The 18,754-nt window shown below is 38.3% G+C and overlaps 1 protein-coding gene across 4 annotated transcripts in view; it reads left to right on the top strand.

Moving 5' to 3' along the window:
- Positions 1–18,754, top strand: part of adarb1a (adenosine deaminase RNA specific B1a) — a 52,721-nt gene that overhangs the window by 28,349 nt on the left and 5,618 nt on the right. For all 4 annotated transcript variants that reach the window (XM_073936715.1, XM_073936716.1, XM_021469375.2 and 1 more), the window contains 6 exons: positions 4,839–4,910; positions 10,565–11,502; positions 14,233–14,347; positions 14,433–14,601; positions 16,166–16,317; positions 16,432–16,600. In XM_073936715.1, the coding sequence (XP_073792816.1) occupies positions 4,839–4,910; positions 10,565–11,502; positions 14,233–14,347; positions 14,433–14,601; positions 16,166–16,317; positions 16,432–16,600 (1,615 nt within the window). The remainder of the gene's footprint in view (positions 1–4,838; positions 4,911–10,564; positions 11,503–14,232; positions 14,348–14,432; positions 14,602–16,165; positions 16,318–16,431; positions 16,601–18,754) is intronic.

Raw genomic sequence — 18,754 nt, 5'->3', positions numbered from 1 at the left:
AAAAGTCGAAAATATGAACTTGCGCTAAACACAGAAAGTGTTATCAGCCAACTGTCGCAAGTTTGGTTACGGCGAACTTAGCAGCGTGATTTGGTATTTTTCAAATCCAAGATATCAAGCAAATATTAACAAATAGAATTGCAAAGTTGTCGGGAACTATAGCTTGTGACCTGGGATTAGATTGGACTGGCACGGTTTCAATTTACTAAAACTTCTATGTTAAGCTGTTTTGAAACAATCTACATTGGAGTATAACTTGAAAACTACATTGGACAAAACTTCACCGATTGTTAAAAAAAAACTTGAGAGAATCCAGGCTAATTTTACAGAGCACATATACACCAGATCAGACAAAATACTGTACCAGGCAGAGAAGAAAATCCTAAAATAAAAAAAAATTGAGGGTGTGGAGTTTCAGGAATGTTTCAACATGCAAGTACTTCATGTTGTCCCAACACAAACTAATTCAGTTAACCTTATTGTTTTTACAAATGTAAGTGGATTAAACATAAAACAATTAAGTTGTTCCCCAAAAAAACTGAACAATTATGTTGATTCAGATCATTTAAATAAGCAGTTTGTACAAGCACCAAAAGTTTAGTGTGACAATGGCGGTGGTGACGACATGGAGACAGATTAGATCCAAGTGCAAGAAGTTTAATAGTTCTCAGCAAACAAATCCAAATCACAAGGCTCAATCGTTATGGGTAAAGCATGCAAGATTGAGAGAAACAAACAGACAGTCCAAACGAGGCAGTCAAGGCAAAATCAGTATTTCAAAAGCAGCGGCCAACAAAACAGGCACAAAGGTCAGAAAAGAAAGGCAGTACAAAACAAAGAGAAAACGCTTGGTAATGCTGCAGATACCGGCAATACTTCGCACTGAGTGTTTAGTGTGGCCAGGTTAATATGGCCTCCAAACAGAAGGTAACCAACGAAGAACAGGCAGTCAGAATTCAGGCGATGATGGCTGGATGAGTGGTTACTAGTCCTGTTTGTTACATTTAGTTGGTATTTTCTCCCATATAAAACACAATGAGGCATTTAAAAGCGCAGAGCTTTGTCTTTGTCTAAACATAAATTTTTAGATTCACAACAAGTTTAAAGTGACTTCGTACAGTTGACTGCAACTTTCCTGAAACTGTGGTCAAGTATAAGACGACATTGATAAGATGAAAAGCATTCCCTTTGAGGCTGATATACGTTCAGGCTCTCGTTTATAAATACAGACGGTGAATGGTGAGTGATGGCTGCTAATTCATCGACAGTGCTCGCTAATGTGCCAGGCGTCACACTGTGAGAAATGCCTCCTATTATGCCACAGGCTTTCATTTTGAGAAGGTTCGCCACAGCTAACCCTTCTTTTATGGCGTTTTACCGCCGTCAACATCAATCGGTAATCGCCATCAACGAGCAGGTGCACTTATCTCTGAGTGAAATGTGGACAGATTTCGCATTCAGAATATATGTGATTTTATCCAACTTCCTTCACCTTCTTTTCCAGTTCTTGCATGTATAATGCCTTCCAAGAGGTTTTGATTTTGTGTTTGTTCGCCTAAAACATTCTCCCAGCCCAGCATCAAATGGGACATTTTTTTTTTTTTTTGGAAAGATTGAAAATTTGAGATGACAGGGAATAAAATGGTGTTTATGTCTCGAGTGTCTGTATATCGCTTTTAAAAAGCTTCTGTTGAAGTGCCTGTGCACGTCACTCGCTTTAATAGCTTTGGTGATTTATCGAGCTTCTCAGGCTTGTTTATCGCTGAGTCTCTTATCGACTGTATACTCTTCACTCAGCCCCTTCAAAGTCTCATCCTGACGGCCCAATCCTCATTCAAGCCCATCCGTACAAATGCTCCCATATCACTCTGCCTTTGGATTCAGCTTTTCTGTTTTGGCCACTATTTGTTTTAAAATCACTTTGTAAATATTGCTACAGCGTAGAGATGGAACGGTATGAAAATGTCATATTAGGATTAAAGTGACCAAAATGATGAATAATATCACAAAAATCATTAAAAATAGCTAAAAAAATAAAAGAAGTCAGGCACACTTACAATTCAAGAGTTTACACTTAGCTGATGATTTACAAAAGCTTGTTTGGCATGCTGTCCCGGGAGAGAGCCCCGAGCTCAAGGGCTCCTCGAGCCCGGGGCTTCCTCCCGTTGGCAGAGCAAGAGGGGAGCCTGAGCTCGGTGGATCTCAGAACTCCCCTGCTGCGGTAGCTAAGGGAACACAAGGGATTAGACAAGCTTGATTGTTATGCATGTTGAATGTCTTTGGATGGTGGGAGGAAACCGGAGAACCCGGGGAAAACCCACGCGGACAAGGGGAGGACATACAAACTCCTCACAGAAACACCCACCGGTCCTGTGGAACCAGGGCCGGCAGTGTTCTTGCTGTGGGGCTCACAGTGCTAACCACTGGGCCGCCGTGCCGCCCAATCACAGGTAAAGGAGGAGAATAGGGGAGGAGGGGGGTTTCTTTTAAACGAAGATAAAGTGAACTGAAAACTGTGGCTATTTATAGTAGCTTAGGGCTCATATGATTGGAAGATAGTGATTAGCAAATGCGAGACTGGCCGTGATAAATCATAAGCACGTGATCCTCTCGAAATTAGTTTATGAATAAACTTCACGTGTTGTATCTGAAAATGAACAAACAATAAATAAAATAGGCAGTTTTATGCAATTTTGTAAAAAATTAACAAAAAATGGTAAAAAAATGGTAACACTTTATTTTGATGGTACATTTGAGTATTAGTATACTGTCTGCTTAATATCTGTTGATACTGCTCCTTCAACAGACATTTAACTGACTATAAGAAACTTTGCAAGTTCATTACAAGACTACTTACAGTAACCCTAACCCTATCCTAGCAGTCTACTTATAACTAATGAGAATAAAATGGCATGTAGATTCAATGTAACTTAAATTCAACAAACGGGCCATCAAAATAGTGACCAAAAAACAAAAAACAATGCTCTCTGCATTTCAGATGTTTACTTGCTCTCAAAAAAAAAATACTTTTGCTACTTGTTGAAACTACTTAATTAAAATGAGCACTATTTATCAATTAAGTTAACTTAATTTTTTTTTTACTGTGTATGTTTGTATTTTTTGTTTGTATTAAAATTTAGTTTGTATCAAATTTGCATAAAGCTGCTTTAAGAAAAGAAAAAAAAGTTTTTATTTTTTATTTTATTTTAAATCAAACTTCATCTTTGTATTTTCAATAGTGTGCAGCAAACATTTTATAATATGGTACTTAAACAAACTTTAATATATATATATATATATATATATATATATATATATATATATATATATATATATATATATATATATATATATATACACACACACACACACACACACACACACACACACACACACACACACACACACACACACACACACACACACACACACACACACAACAGTTCTGTCTGGTTCTTGAATCTGATTGGCTGATAGCTGTGCTATATTCTGCCAGTATTACCAGTCGACTAGCCTCTTCACCCTTGTATTTTTCCACCCACATACAGCAACAAGCAGAGGACACTCTACTGTTTGACAAATATTACTGATGTTGGGCAAACATAATGTACTTTGGAGGCGTTTTTTAGTTGAGAATGTAGTTGTTTAGATTGCAACTATGCAATTTATTTATAAGGATTTTTAAATATTTACAATTTCTGAGAGACAGCGCGTCGGCGGCCATTAGCTTGTCTTTTAGCAAAGACGGTAGATGATGTTTATCCACAAGATGGCAACAGTAATGCATAATAAGCCCTAAGAGAAAAAAACTCATTTCAAACTACAGCTGATCAAACAGGTAAATGACTTTCTAAGTCGATCTCTCTCTTTATCTCTGTATATTGTAGTGCTTTATTTTTACCATAGTAATATTGTGATCTACCGATTGCAACAGAGAAATAAATATATGGAAATCTCTGTAGACTTAGATGGTATTTCATGCCGTTCAGCCTTATAATATTAAAATGTGAGCAAAATCAGCATCATCACTTTAGACATTACGCTAGAGAATCATTCAAACAGTAGCTCTAAAGTGACGTTAGTAAATTAGCATTGGTTTCTGATGTTCTGACATCAGCTGCAGATGTGAATGAATAGCGGAAGAAAGTAGTTCCTCACACAAAAGGGCTTTTAGACTCTCTATGTTTGATTTTTTTTTATATACACGATTATGCCGTTAAACTGTTGTATAAACGCAATATCACACTTATAGCAGTGGGATGTGGCTCTATATCATCACTGGTGGGACACTAAGGCAACACATGCCTCCCACTAGTGCCGATATACAGCCACATCGCACAGCTACTCCTGTGCTATTGCTCATTTATATATCACGATTTTAATGATAATAATGAACATTTGAAACAGTAATACTAACCATCAGAAAATTTACCATGGTTCAAACCAGTAATAATGACAAAAGAACTGGCGTGAATCTTAAGAATCTACAAAATCATTTTTCTTATTTGTTGTCGTGACCTCCATTTTTTATGCCAATAAACACAAAACTGTTCTTTCCAAAAGACATCCAATTTTCTGAACTTCTGTCTGAGTGCTAAAAGTGACTGTTTCCTCAAAGCGTGCTCTGTCTGTCTCTTTTCCTGATTCATTAGGGGAATGTTAGCATTTAATTGGGCAATAATTGCACCTGCACATTAGTTGTCTCCCGTCATTAAAGCTGGTTAATTAGCCTCATTAAGGGAGCAGGCGGAGGGTGTAAGTGGGAACAGATGACTTCAGTAAGCAGAAATCATGATCAGAGATGAATATTCAATGTCCTTGCTCTCGTTCCTCTGCAGTTGGAGCCAGCGGGCGGCCCAGAGGGCAGCAGAAGTTCTGCAGTCTGGATGTGGATGAGGACAAACACTTGAGTGAGTGTTTTGTTGTCTTGCCATATCTTCCGATATTCGTATGTGCTTGACAAAACATGTTTCAGCTTTTATTAAAATGTTTGGTCCCACTTTATATTAAGTGGCCTTAACTAATATATACTTACACAGGAATTAATAGTTTGTTACAATGTACTTATTATGTAAATACATGTATTTATTGTGTACTTATGCTTGATTAAATACCTGTATGTAATTACATCTGTAGTTAACTTCTGTAATTACATTTGTAAATACACTGCTGACCATTCCCTACACCTTAACCCACCCATAAACCTACCCACACCACCAAACCTGTCCATAACCCAACCCCTATCCCAACTCAAGAGCACCACAAGTGTTCTCAAATACTTTATGAACAAAGTAAGTACATTGTATTTATTTTTTGATGTAAGTACATAGTAGTTAAGGACACTTAATATAAAGTGGGACCAAATGTTTAAATGAATGAATGAATGAATGAATGTTTGGATGCGGAAGACTGATAGGATGATGTTCAGGACTTCTTCCTCTCTGTCCTCTCTAACCCTAAATTCAGAGAAGATAAAAAGTTTTTCCCTATGAGTCTTTGCTTTTCTTAATAAATTGATAGTACAGGTACAATGTAAAGCAATTTTCACAAACATTACCTTCTGTTATTTTGCACAAAACTAAAATATCACGTAAAATTCTTGAGAATAAAGTACCGTTTCCATCCAATGAGTCAAAGAAAACAAAAATGGAATAGAGGAAGAAACCCCACAGGTCTTTGTTCTTATAGAAAAATGTACCTGTGGAGACAAAACGCAATGAATGTGCAGTGATTTTTGAAGGCGTGGGATGCTCTTTGGGACTGCAGATGCTGATGCTGATCATGATGTGACAACAAAAATGGGCATGATGGGATAACATTAATGGACAAACCTCATTGTAAACCATCTGAAATGTTATTTTGGTCATTCTAAAATCCTTCAACCAAAGTCTGTCATCAAAGTAGTTAGGTGTTATTACCTCCAGAACTGTCTTGAGCGATCCCAAAAAGCGTCCCACGCCTTCAAAAATCACTGCATGTACATTGCGTTTTGCGTCAAGTACAGTTTTGTATTAGAACAAAGACCCACAGTGTTTTCTCCGACCACAGCTAATTCAGTTTTTGTTTTCTTTGACTCATTGGATGGAAATGGTAATTTATTCACAAAAATGTTATGCGATATTCCAGTTTTTTTACTTAAGTCTAATTCATATCTTTGACAGTAAACATAGCTAATGTCTTTTTTTTGTCAGGTAAAGGAACTATATGAAGAATTCAAATATCTTTGTTAATAACAAATAGACATTAAAGGGCCATAACCCCCCCCCCCCCCAGCCCCCTGTCTTAGGAGGGTTTTTTAACATCCCTTTTTTTTAAAAAGTCAGGAAATGGGTGAGTGCAGCTTTGTTTAGATGGGACTGTCGAGTGGCGAAAGAGGGAAGGGTTTGCATGAAACTACAGCTGATTTTCACGTCAACACAAACACAGACACTGGGGAGATATACAGTAACTTCGTTTACATGGACATGAGTAAGCAAATTATTTGCCTTAATCTGATTAAGACAGTAATATAATTAAGGTGTTTACTTTTTGAATGTTCCTTTCATGACCCCGTTTTAGATGTTGTAGCACATAATTCAATTAATGTCACCACGCTTTTGACATTTGCTCTGGAGTTTCATGTAAGTTTGGGTGTTTCATTCTTAATTTGTAGACTTTAACTGTAGTTTGGCACTTTCACTTTCATTCAGGAATATTTCATGCATGCCCCCTCAATCCATATTGGATGCGAGGAACTGCTGGAAGCCTGTTGTTTTAATATAATTTTTGATACCACACGCAGTATGGGAGAAAAAAAAAACTCTACATTTCTTGGTATTTTAGATATAGCATCAAACAGCCGTGTCTGTATGGACTATCCTGTCACAAAATGTGGTGAAAATCCTACACGATGGCAATAGTTTGATTACGGTGTTTACATTCGGAGAGCAGCATTTACTACGGATCTTTCAGTCCATAATATTGTATTGATATTAACGCACTGTAAACTTAATAACTAAATCATTTTGACTAAAGGTCAGCTCATACTGTGCAAATTTTTTTGTACATTTTTTTATATAAAATCCTGAATGAGAGTAGCATGTCAGACTGCACAAACATGGTCCCATGTCGCACTGTAAGATCTCAGCTGCAATAAAGTCAGACTGAACGACAATGAAGACATGCCAAATATGAAAGAAAATGCCCCCTGTGTTTGACGTCATCCACCCGTGACAATTTCACTATCCCACATTCTGAAATGATTCCTCACAGCAAACGTAAGCAATCTGTAGCGGCAATTTTGCACACGGCGTGTCTCAATAGTAAACCAGAAAGAAAAAAACAGTTTTGACATTTCCCCGTAGTCGTATGAACTGTCACAGGGATTGTGTCTTCAAATTTGGAGCTCCTGTTGACACTCATCATAGCTGATCGCAACAGGCACTAAGCGGCTGTCTGTGAAGATGTCAAACCAACAATCAAAGATCACAGATTTTAGCCTAGGATTTCAGGAATCTTTTTGGATTTCCCAAATTTTACTCAGATGACAAAATCGTGTAAGCAGGGCTTTAGGTATGTCTTTAAAAACTGAAAGAGTACTGCTGACGATACTAACTAACATTGCCATTTGAATAGACATAAACAAAGAACACTGATCGCACACTTACCAAATGTGTAGAGACCGGACAATCAACACGAACTGGAACCACGTCTATTTTAAAAGAAGACGAGTGGCCAATCAGGATTCACCATTTCCAGACGGAAAAAGCTCTCGGGTAAAAAATAGTACTTACAAACATATTTTTGTCGCGTGTTAGCAGACCACTGTAATCCACACATGTCCACATGAGATCGGTGCTCTCATCGCAAGGAAAATGGAAACAAAACCTTCGTTGTGGCACATTTATAAACACAACACTGACGACCCATGTCTCAAAACAATTCTTCTTCCACTTGTTTTAATTACGGCTGGCAACACAACGTGGCATCTCTCTTAACACTATAACAGGTAAAAACTTTAAATCTTCTTTAAAGCTATATCATGCATGTTAATGAAGTTGGACCTCATTCACAATAGGTGCACTACTGTAAATGAGATGCAACTTCATTGATTTGCATGATATAGCATTGAAGACTGTTGATAGGTTTGAACCAAGTCTTTCTCATTAATGAATGCTGAATACTCAAAGACGTCATGTTGTACCCGCCGGTACAGACATCTGCAGCTGCATCTAAGTGAACTGCAGCTTTTGCTCTGATCCAATGCCCCAAATCTTCTTACTAGAACTTTTGCCAGAAGTTAGATGTTGGATATATTTTTGTGGTGATGTAACCTTAAAGATCATTCAGATGCCGTAGACAACATCAGACATCAGTACTTTTTGTTTTAAGCTTCGCTGTTCAATCATTGGCAGTAAAAAGCAACTTGAAACTACATGAAAACTCTTACATATAGCTCCTTTAACTGGTACAGATTGTTAAAAGACAGAACTTAAAAGCTTGGAAGGAAAAAAAAATATGCAACCTACACAAATAGTCACAGCCTTTGAATTCTGCACTCTTGCACTGTTTTTTTCACTCTATCAGTGAGATCCTGTTACATGTTTTCCTCTTGATCATTGCCTTTGAGGGTACTGTGGACTGTGCACTTCAGAATCTGTAGGGGGCATGGTTAGAAAGTTAAAACCATGCCCGGGAGGACAATCTGGAGACAGGCAGCACTGTGGAAAAGTGAAGGCTGTTGACAACTCTGAAATTGGAGTGTGATGATTCAGTCCAGTGAGGATTAGAAACTCTCAGAGTCCAACAAAAAAAACCCTGTGTGAAAGCATTATTTTGGGGTTTCATTTATATCCATAAGGGAGACTCTTTCTTCACTTTTCATACTGAACGTTTCCAGATTTCTGAAGTGAAAAGTGTTTGCAAGAAGAATTCAGTATGATCTCCATATGTCTTTTAATTTGTCCTTGTTTTTGTTGTTGTTGTTAAAAACAGGATGATCAAGGTAGTGAGATAGTTGCACCTTAAAATTGACCCTTGATTCCTATACCTTTTAACTTCCAACCCTTCTGTTAGATATCATCCAGTATCTTTTCTCTGTAGTTCCTGAACCAAAAGACAAAATTTAGGTTCATTTAGCATGAGCAAATACCACAACCTGTACAGATTTATAAAGAAACCCATTGGGACACTAAATAGGCTGGAAACAGCCTCTAGAGCAGGGGTCACCAATACCGGTTCTTGAGGGTCAATGTCTCTGCAGAGTTTAGCTCTAAATTGTCTCATCACAACTAGCTGTAGGTTTCAAGTATACCTAGTAAGAACTTGATTAGCTTGTTTGGGTGTATTTGATAATGGTTGGAGCTGAACTCTGCAGATCCCAGCCTTCCAGGAACACGTTTGGTGACACCTGCTCTAGAGAAGGGCAACCGATGCCATGAATGTTCCATAGTAGCCATATTTTCGTTGTTGGGCCAAGGCTAACAACAAGCCATTCAGAGCCAACATCCTTGAACATGGAACAGTGAAGCCAACAGTGGAACAGTACATTTCGACCTTAACAAACCTGTTTTATTTTTGCCACACAGTATTTGTTGAGAAATAATATCTGATCAAGAATTTGTCTGTGCTAAAGATGTCAGCTACTCACTGGTTCTGACCTGAAAAGTTTTAAATGTTGATGTTACTAGTAGCCTGATATGGCAAATAAGTAATGCTGCTAAAATTGCCTGACTCATTATGGTTCCTGATCACTTCTAAAGCCCCATTTGGCCTGCTTTGGTCTGACTCTAAAGTATTTGGTGACCAACCCTAATCATTAACCCTGATCAAGCACAGACAAAGCCCAATCAAACTCCTTAAATGTTTGATACAATGCCTGTAGTGTGAATTGCAGGCTCCTACAGGAAATTGTTCATGTTTTGTCAGTAGAAACTAATGGACCATCAACAAAGAAGGCAGTAGACAAATGCAGAGAAAATTCTTTGCTCTTTTTGCTGTTTACCACTTCCTCTGGGATACCTTTCTGCTGCAAAAAAAAATACACGAGTCTCCAAAAAGAAATTCAGTTTGACCTAACCAGACATTTGAGATTGACCTTATGGTAGCACTGTGTATTTCAGTGATTTCTGTTTGTCTGTTTCTTCTGCCTTTCAAAAGATTTTTCCTGAGCACCAAATGGAGTAACTTGACAAGCTTTTACTGCAGGATGTTATAAATGTGAATTTACACTCATTTCCATCAACTTTCGCAACTAGTTGAAGTGATGTTCTTTGTTTTGGTACTTGGTAGTAATTCTTTGTTTAGGGTGAACAATGACACACATTCCCAGAGTCAATCTGTAGACATTTAGAATCAGTTTTCAATTTGGAATGTGTTAATATCTTGTTATTTCTTGTTTTAACAACGTACATTGCCCTTAATCTCTGTCATAGCTAAAATGCTGTCTAAAATTGAGTTAATGTTAGACATTTAAGATGTTATCATTTCAATCCAGTTGCAAAGAGAGATGAAAGAATCTCTAAATTTTGCATTTACAAGGTCCTGCATTGAAGGCATTGTAAGTTACTCTCTCTGGACATCACAGGTACATGCAGTATGGATGTTAAAGAAAACCGCAACCTGGACAACCTCTCCTCCAAAGAAGTGCTGGGGGAGGGGCCTCACTTAGCCAATGGGAGTGCTCGAGGATTGAGCAGGAAACGCCCTCTTGAAGAGGGCAACAAAGGCCATGGACACTCCAAATTCCGGCCTAAAAAGCGCAGGAAACCACAAGGGCCAATCTTGCCAAAAAATGCACTCATGCAACTGAATGAAATCAAACCGGGACTGCAGTACAAACTACTGTCGCAGACGGGGCCGGTACACGCACCCGTGTTTGTTATGACTGTTGAGGTTAACGGGCAGCTTTTTGAGGGCTCAGGCCCAACCAAGAAGAAAGCCAAACTGAATGCTGCAGAAAAAGCACTCCGCTCTTTTGTTCAGTTCCCCAATGCGTCCGAAGCTCACCTTGCAATGGGGCGTACGCTCACAGTTAATGCAGACTTCACATCTGATCAAGCAGATTTCCCAGATATGCTGTTTAATGGATTTGAGACACCTGTACCACCTGATGACCCCTTCTACCTGAGTCTCGGCAGCAATGGGTCTCTCTGCTCCCTAAAGGAATACCGCCTTCCTGTAACACTGAAATATAAAAACAGGCCACACCCTCCTCTCCCACTAGCCCCTGCACTCACAGCTCCCCCTACAGGCAGTGGCAAAAATGCTGTAATGATCCTTAATGAGCTTCGTCCAGGACTGAAGTACGAGTTTGTAGCTGAAAGTGGCGAAAGTCATGCCAAGAACTTCATAATGTCAGTGACAGTGGACACGCAGAAGTTCCAAGGTTCCGGCCGAAATAAAAAGTTGGCCAAGGCAAGGGCAGCCCAAGCGGCGCTGTCAGGACTCTTTAACATGCAGCTGGACCAAACACCGTCCCGACAGCCAATCCCCAGGGAGGGACTTCAGCTGCATTTGCCCCAGGTGAGAACTGAATGTGTACCTCATCTTCTTGGAGGATACTTTCCACTTTGAATAAATCTTTACATGTTATTGATTGACCTCATATGGAAAGGCTGAGTTTAGATTATAGCTGTCACGTGCATTTGGAATATTGCATGAAAAAAAAAAGTTTAATGGAAACGCCAAGATGCTGCATACAAAAGAGCAGGACCAACTTTTAATCCGATACTAAAAAGGTGCACAAACTATGATGGAAACACATTTACCAAATCACAAAAGGAATGTGATTTAGTTTAACATATCATGTGATATGCATGATGGGATACAGCCATACCACCCTGCAGCCCAAGACTGGTTACTCACTGAAGCTAAGCAAGGCTGAGCCTGGTCAGTACCTGGATGGGAGACCACATGGGAAAACTAGGTTGCTGTTGGAAGTGGTGTTAGTGAGGCCAGCTGGGGGCACTCAACCCTTTGGTCTGTGTGGGCACTAACGCCCCAGTATAGTAAAGGGGACATACAGTTAGTGAGTGCTGTCTTTCAAATGACACATTGAACCGAGGTCTAAACTCTAAGTGGTCATTAAAAATCCCATGGCACTTCTTGTAAAGAGTAGGGGTGTTACTCCGATGACCTGGCCAAATTCCCTCTATTGGCCCTAACACATCATGGCTTCCCAATCCTCCCCATCCACAGAAATGGTTCTATCACTGTCACTTTACTCCACCTATAGCTGGTGTGTGGTGAGCGTACTGGCGCCGTTGTCATGTGGCATCCACATTGCATTACATGGCACTAATGGACAAACCAGCAGAGTGACCACATTGTAAAACATCTGAAATGTTGTTTTGGTCCTTCTAAAATTCCTCAGCCAAATTCTGTCATTAAAGTGGTTCAGTATTATTACTTCCAGAACTATCTTGAGTGGATGCACTCCCAAAGAGAGTCTCCAAAAGCCACCATGAGTGAAGCAATTCTTTGTGTTTCATGTTAATCTTCTAGGGTGTAACCAGGGCTTTACATTAACACCCGCCAACCCGCCAAATGCGGGTAGATTTCGGCGGGGGAGGGTAAGACAGACACTCCCACTAGCCACTTTGGCTGGTTAAAAATAATTTTCCCAGATAATAATTCTTAAAAGCAGGGTTCGACAATAAGGATGGTCCAATATGCATGCACAGGCGATCGAGAAGCAACACGACTGACAAAAATAATTGCGTTCGCAACTTCGCGCGAGCAAAGCAGGTGAATTCCGAATGAGAGGATAATCACCCGCGCTAACAGCTAAGGTGATGTGCGCGACTGTTTATAACGCGTGCGCGCTCCCGTTTCCTTTTGTGAAGCAACTGTGTCTTGAAACACAACTGATGCGATCGATTCTCTTTCAAATAGACAGAACAAAAAGGGAGGAACATGCACATACAGTCTTGCTTTCTAGAGTTCCAGAGTTGACTTATCGTAAGCAGCGCCAGTTGCTTTCGGTTTAAGCATCCTTTGAAAAGATAATTATCATTAACCATGAGTGTGTGATCATCCTTTCATTATCCCACAGTATGTTTTTCACCTGCTTTCTTTTGCATTAATATGGTTTAACTATCAATTGTTACAATAACATTGCTTTAATGGGAGAATAACTCCCCATTTACGTGTAGTTAACTGGTGATCTGTGACCTTTAGCCAGGACATTTGACTGTGCATATGTTTTGTTAAATAAAAAGTATAGTATTCAGCTATATTTTGCATGTTTTTACATGAAAAAATATTTTCCCAACAATAAAATTGTGGCTAGTGAAAATGGCGAGTGGCTAGTAATGTTGGAAAACTACTAGCCACAGTGGCTGGTGGTCAAAAAAGTTAATGTTAAGCCCTGGGTGTAAGTAATGTATTATGTAATCAGAAAGACCCACAGTGGCATCTCCTAATGCAGCAATTTCCATTTTCATTTCTGATATTTAGTTGATATTCAGTCTATCAGAAGTGGCAATTTTGTTCTCTTTGACTCATTGGATGGAATTTGCAGGTCTTTTTATGCAATATTCCAGTTTTGCGCATGAATCAAATTAGCATATTTGGACAGAAACATAGCTTCTGATACACATAACTGACTACGGAATGAATTAATTTCGCTCATTCCTTTATGACCACATACACCGGACCCCTGTCTCTCGTTTTATCAGGCTTGATACTGAAAAAGCAATTTTAATGCGATTAAATGCTATGCTCCGGTAGCTCCGCTTAACCATCATTTGTCCTTTATAAATCTCCTGCCAGTCTTCATTTAACGAATTTTAATTAAATCAGAATCTACACACAAATGTTTCCGTTGGATTTTAAATGAAGTCAAGCATTAAACCTTTAATCGGTGCGCCAGTGTACATGGCATTATTTACACATTAGCTAATCCTGTTCATAATCCTTCCCATTCCCCCTTGATAACAGCCAAGGAGAATAAACAGAATCTTAATTAAAATCAGATACGGGAGCACTCCTCGAACAGGGAAACACATCACTTTCACCTTTCTGTCTAAAGACATCTTTCATTATAACAAATCTGTCAGTCAATCCTGACATTTCTGAATTAGCATTACAGTTGTATCTCGTCAACCATTTTCGAATGGATACATGTGCTCTGTTTAAGTGACATTTACTGTATACATGCAATGTATTGTTGCTGTTTAGCTAGGTGTCATATTGGCACTATTTGTTAGCATTATAAAGATACTTGCATATTTTTAATTGTGGGTTCCTCAGGTCCTCGCGGATGCGGTCTCTCGTTTAGTTGTGGATAAGTTCAGCGAGCTGACAGACAACTTCTCGTCTCCACATGCACGGCGGAAAGTCCTGGCAGGAGTTGTCATGACAACCGGTAAACACAATGCATACTTCTAAAATCTGATCCATAAAAAAAAAAAACATCATATTTGGGTAAATTACATCATCTATTTCATCAGGTAAGGATGTGATGGACGCTCAGGTGATTTGTGTGACGACGGGAACCAAGTGTATAAACGGAGAGTACATGAGCGATCGAGGACTGGCCCTTAATGACTGCCATGCTGAGATCATCGCACGGCGCTCACTCATTAGATACCTGTACAATCAGCTGGAATACTTCCTCAGGTATAATTTAGTAGGGTTACATTAAAGAATGTGTTATAATACAGTACTACACTCTCTGGCCATTTTATTAGGTACACCTGTCCAACTGCTCGTTAATACACATTTCTAATCACATGGCAGCAACTCAATGCGTTTCGGCGTGTAGACATGGTCAAGACGATCTGCTGCAGTTCAAACTGAGCATCAGAATGTGGAAGAAAGGTGATTTAAGTGACTTTAAACGTGGCATGGTTGTTGGTGTCAGACGGGCTGGTCTGAGTATTTCAGAAACTGCTGATCTGCTGGGACTTTCATGCACAATCATCGTTAGGGTTTACAGAAAATGGTCGGGAAAAAAGAAAATATCCAGTGAGCTTCAGTTTTGTGGGCGCAAATGCCTTGTTGATGCCAGAGGTCAGATGAGAATGGCCAGACTGGTTCCAGCTGATAGAAAGGCAACAGTAACTCAAATAACCACTCGTTACAACTAAGGTATGCAGAAGAGCATCTCTGAACACACAACACGTCCAACCTTGAGGCGGATGGGCTACAGCAGCAGAAGACCACACCAGGTGCCACTCCTGTCAGCTAAGAACAGGAAACTGAGGCTACAATTCACACAGGCTCACTAAAATTGGACAATAGAAGATTGGAAAACCGTTCCCTCGTGTGAAGAGGATCAAATTTCTGCTTCAACATTTGGATGGTTGGGTCAGAATTTGGCGTCAACAACATGAAAGCATGGATCCATCCTGCCTTGTATCAACGGTTCAGGCTGGTGGTGGTGGTGTAATGGTGTGGGGGATATTTTCTTGGTACACTTTGGGCCCATTAGTACCAACTGAGCATCGTGTCAACGCTACGGCCTACCTGAGTATTGTTGCTGACAAAGTCCCTTTATGACCACAGTGTACCTGTCTTTTGATGACTACTTCCAGCAGGATAACACACCATGTCATAAAGCGTGGTTTTTTTGAACATGACAATGAGTTCACTGTACTCAAGTGGCCTCCACAGTCACCAGAACTCAATCCAATAGAGCACCTTTGGAATGTGGTGGAATGGAAGATTCGCTACATAGAAGTGCAGCAGACAAATCTGCAGCAACTGCGATATCTATAATGCATATAGTGTCAATATGGACCATAATCCCTGAGGAATATTTCCAGTATCTTGTTGAATCTATGCTACGAAGGATTAAGGCAGTTATGAAGGCAAAAGGGGGTCCAACCCGGCACTTGGAAGGTGTGCCTAATAAAGTGGCCGGTGAGTGTATGTATAATTCGTTTGTTTTATAGCCATCGGGAATTGACATGCTAGCCAGTGGATATGGAAAACTATTTTTGGGTTCATTCTCAATGGCTGATTAGCATGGATTGATATGGACATAGCTGTGTGTGTGTGTGTGTGTAATTGATTAGACATGACCTTTTTATTCACTGTGAAATAATAAATGACAGATTTGACGAATTGGGTGTCAGGCTAAGAACCTATCTTTAATTATAAACATTTTAAGTCACTCTTTAATGTTACTGTTGACACCATGAATCACACAAGTGTGTGTGTGTGTGTAATTTCTCTGTAGCGACAGCACTGAAGAACATGAGAAATCCATATTCAGATGGTGCAGTGAACATGGCTACCGGCTAAAAGATGATATTCAATTCCATCTGTATATCAGCACGTCGCCCTGTGGAGACGCCCGGATCTTCTCCCCTCATGAGGCTGGTGCCGAGGGTATGTAAATTTTGTATGATGGATGGATGCGGATTTGCTCATTTACTTTTTTTTATGAAACAACAAAATGAAGACGAATAAATGTAGCAAACTAAATTCTAGCTCTTTTTGTAGACCAGGGTGACCGACATCCAAACCGCAAGGCCCGTGGACAACTACGAACCAAGATTGAGTCTGGAGAAGGAACGATACCTGTTCGTACGAGTAACACCATTCAGACTTGGGATGGAGTCCTGCAGGGAGAGCGACTGCTAACCATGTCATGCAGTGACAAAATTGCCAGGTACGATGCCATTAATAAAGGACTGAAGTGGAAACACACATTAACACAGTGCTTCAATAAAGTACTAGTACTGTCGTTTGCCTCTGCAAATGTATTTGATTCAAAGTGCATATTAAAGATACATTTGCAACCCATTTTTCAACAATGAAATAGAGCAGGGCTCGTTTTTGTCCACCAGATGTGCACAGTTTATGGTTTCCATGCACAATCTTAATGTACAAATGGCTGTAGCTTTGGTTGATATAAACTGAAATAGGGCTGTGCAATATGAAAATATTTATCATATGGACAAAATAAAAAAAAATACATTGTGCATTATTGTTTATGTAGTGGTGTCACAAAATACACTGTTTACTGAAACACGTTCATATATGTGTATATAATTGTGTGTGTGCGTATTTGTGTATGTATGTATATGAAGAGTTCAGATGCAAAAACCTCTACATGCCATCTGAAATATTCTCCTAAAATGAGAATTTTTCTCAACCTGCTATGTTTATGTTCAGTTATTTCGCTTGAAAGGCAATTAAAAGTACTTATTCGTCACTATAAATTTGTCACTATAAATGCCAACAAACAAGTGTTAGAGAAAAATGTTAATTTTAGAAGAAAATGTTGTGTGTGTGTGTGTGTGTGTGTGTATATATATATATATATATATATATATATATATATATATATATATATATATATATATATACAGTTGAAGTCAGAATTAATACCGCCTCTTTGATTTTTTTTCTTTTGTTTTAAATATTTGCCAAATTATGTTTAACAGAGCAAGAAAATTTTCACAGTATGTCTGATAATATTTTTTCTTCCAGAGAAAGTCTTATTTGTTTTATTTCGGCTTGAATAAAAGCAGCTTTAAATTTTTTAAACACCATTTTAAGGACAAAATTATTAGCCCCTTTAGGCTAATTTATTTCGACTGTTTACAGAACAAACCATCTTTATACAATAACTTGCCTAATTACCCTAACCTGCCTAGTTAACCTAATTAACCTAGTTAAGCCTTTAAATGTCACTTTAAGCTGTAAAGAAGTGTCTTGAAAAATATCTAGTCAAAAATTATTTCATCAATATCTAGTCAAATATTATTTTTATATTGTCATCATGACAAAGATAAAATAAATCAGTTATTAGAGATAATATATATACAGTTGAAGTCAGAATTATTAGCCCCCTTCAATTTTTTTTCTTCTTTTTAAAATATTTTCCAAATGATGTTTAACAGAAATGTTCACAGTATGTCTGATAATAATTTTTTTTCTGGTGAAAGTCTTATTTGTTTTATTTTAGCTAGAATAAAAGTAGTTATTCATTTTTTAAACACCATTTTAGGTACAAAATTATTAGCCCCTTTAAGCTATATTTTTCCTCGATAGTCTACAGAACAAACCACTGTTATACAATAACTTGCCCAATTACCCTTACCTGCCTAGTTACCCTAATTAACCCAGTTCAGCCTTTAAATGTCACTTTAAGCTGTATAGAAGTGTCTTGAGAAATATCTAGTAAAATATTATTCACTGTCATCATGGTAAAGATAAAATAAATCATTTATAAGAAATGAGTTCTTAAAACTATTATGAATAGAAATTTACTGAAAAAATTTTCTCTCCGTTAAACAGAAATTGAGGAAAAAATAAATAATCGGTCTAATAATTCAGGGGGGCTAATAATTCTGACTTCAACTGTGTATATATATATATATATATATATATATATATATATATATATATATATATATATATATATATATATATATATATATATATATATATATATATATATATATGTGTGTGTGTGTGTTTGTGTATATACAGTTGAAGTCAGAATTATGAGCCCCCCTTTGATTTTTTTTTATTTTTATATATATTTCCCAAATGATGTTTCACAGAGCAAGGAAATTTTCACAGTATGTCTGATAATATTTTTCTTCTGGGGAAAGTCTGATTTGTTTTATTTTGACTGGAATAAAAGCAGTTTTAGTTACATCTTGTGAAATACATCATTATCAAATATGAAATGATTTGAATCGTGATATGAGATTTTTGTCAAATCGCCCAGCCCTATACTGGAAAAAAAAAACCTCCCGTCATCAGTTGAGCCACTTTCATAGCAACACTGTCTTTGATCTGCTTAATGCTG

The sequence above is a fragment of the Danio rerio genome, chromosome 22 (genome assembly GCF_049306965.1).
Source record: "Danio rerio strain Tuebingen ecotype United States chromosome 22, GRCz12tu, whole genome shotgun sequence".
NCBI classification, from domain to species: Eukaryota; Metazoa; Chordata; class Actinopteri; order Cypriniformes; family Danionidae; genus Danio; species Danio rerio.
The sequence above is the reverse complement of the archived record's forward strand: the minus strand, read 5'-3'. Positions and strand labels throughout refer to the sequence as shown.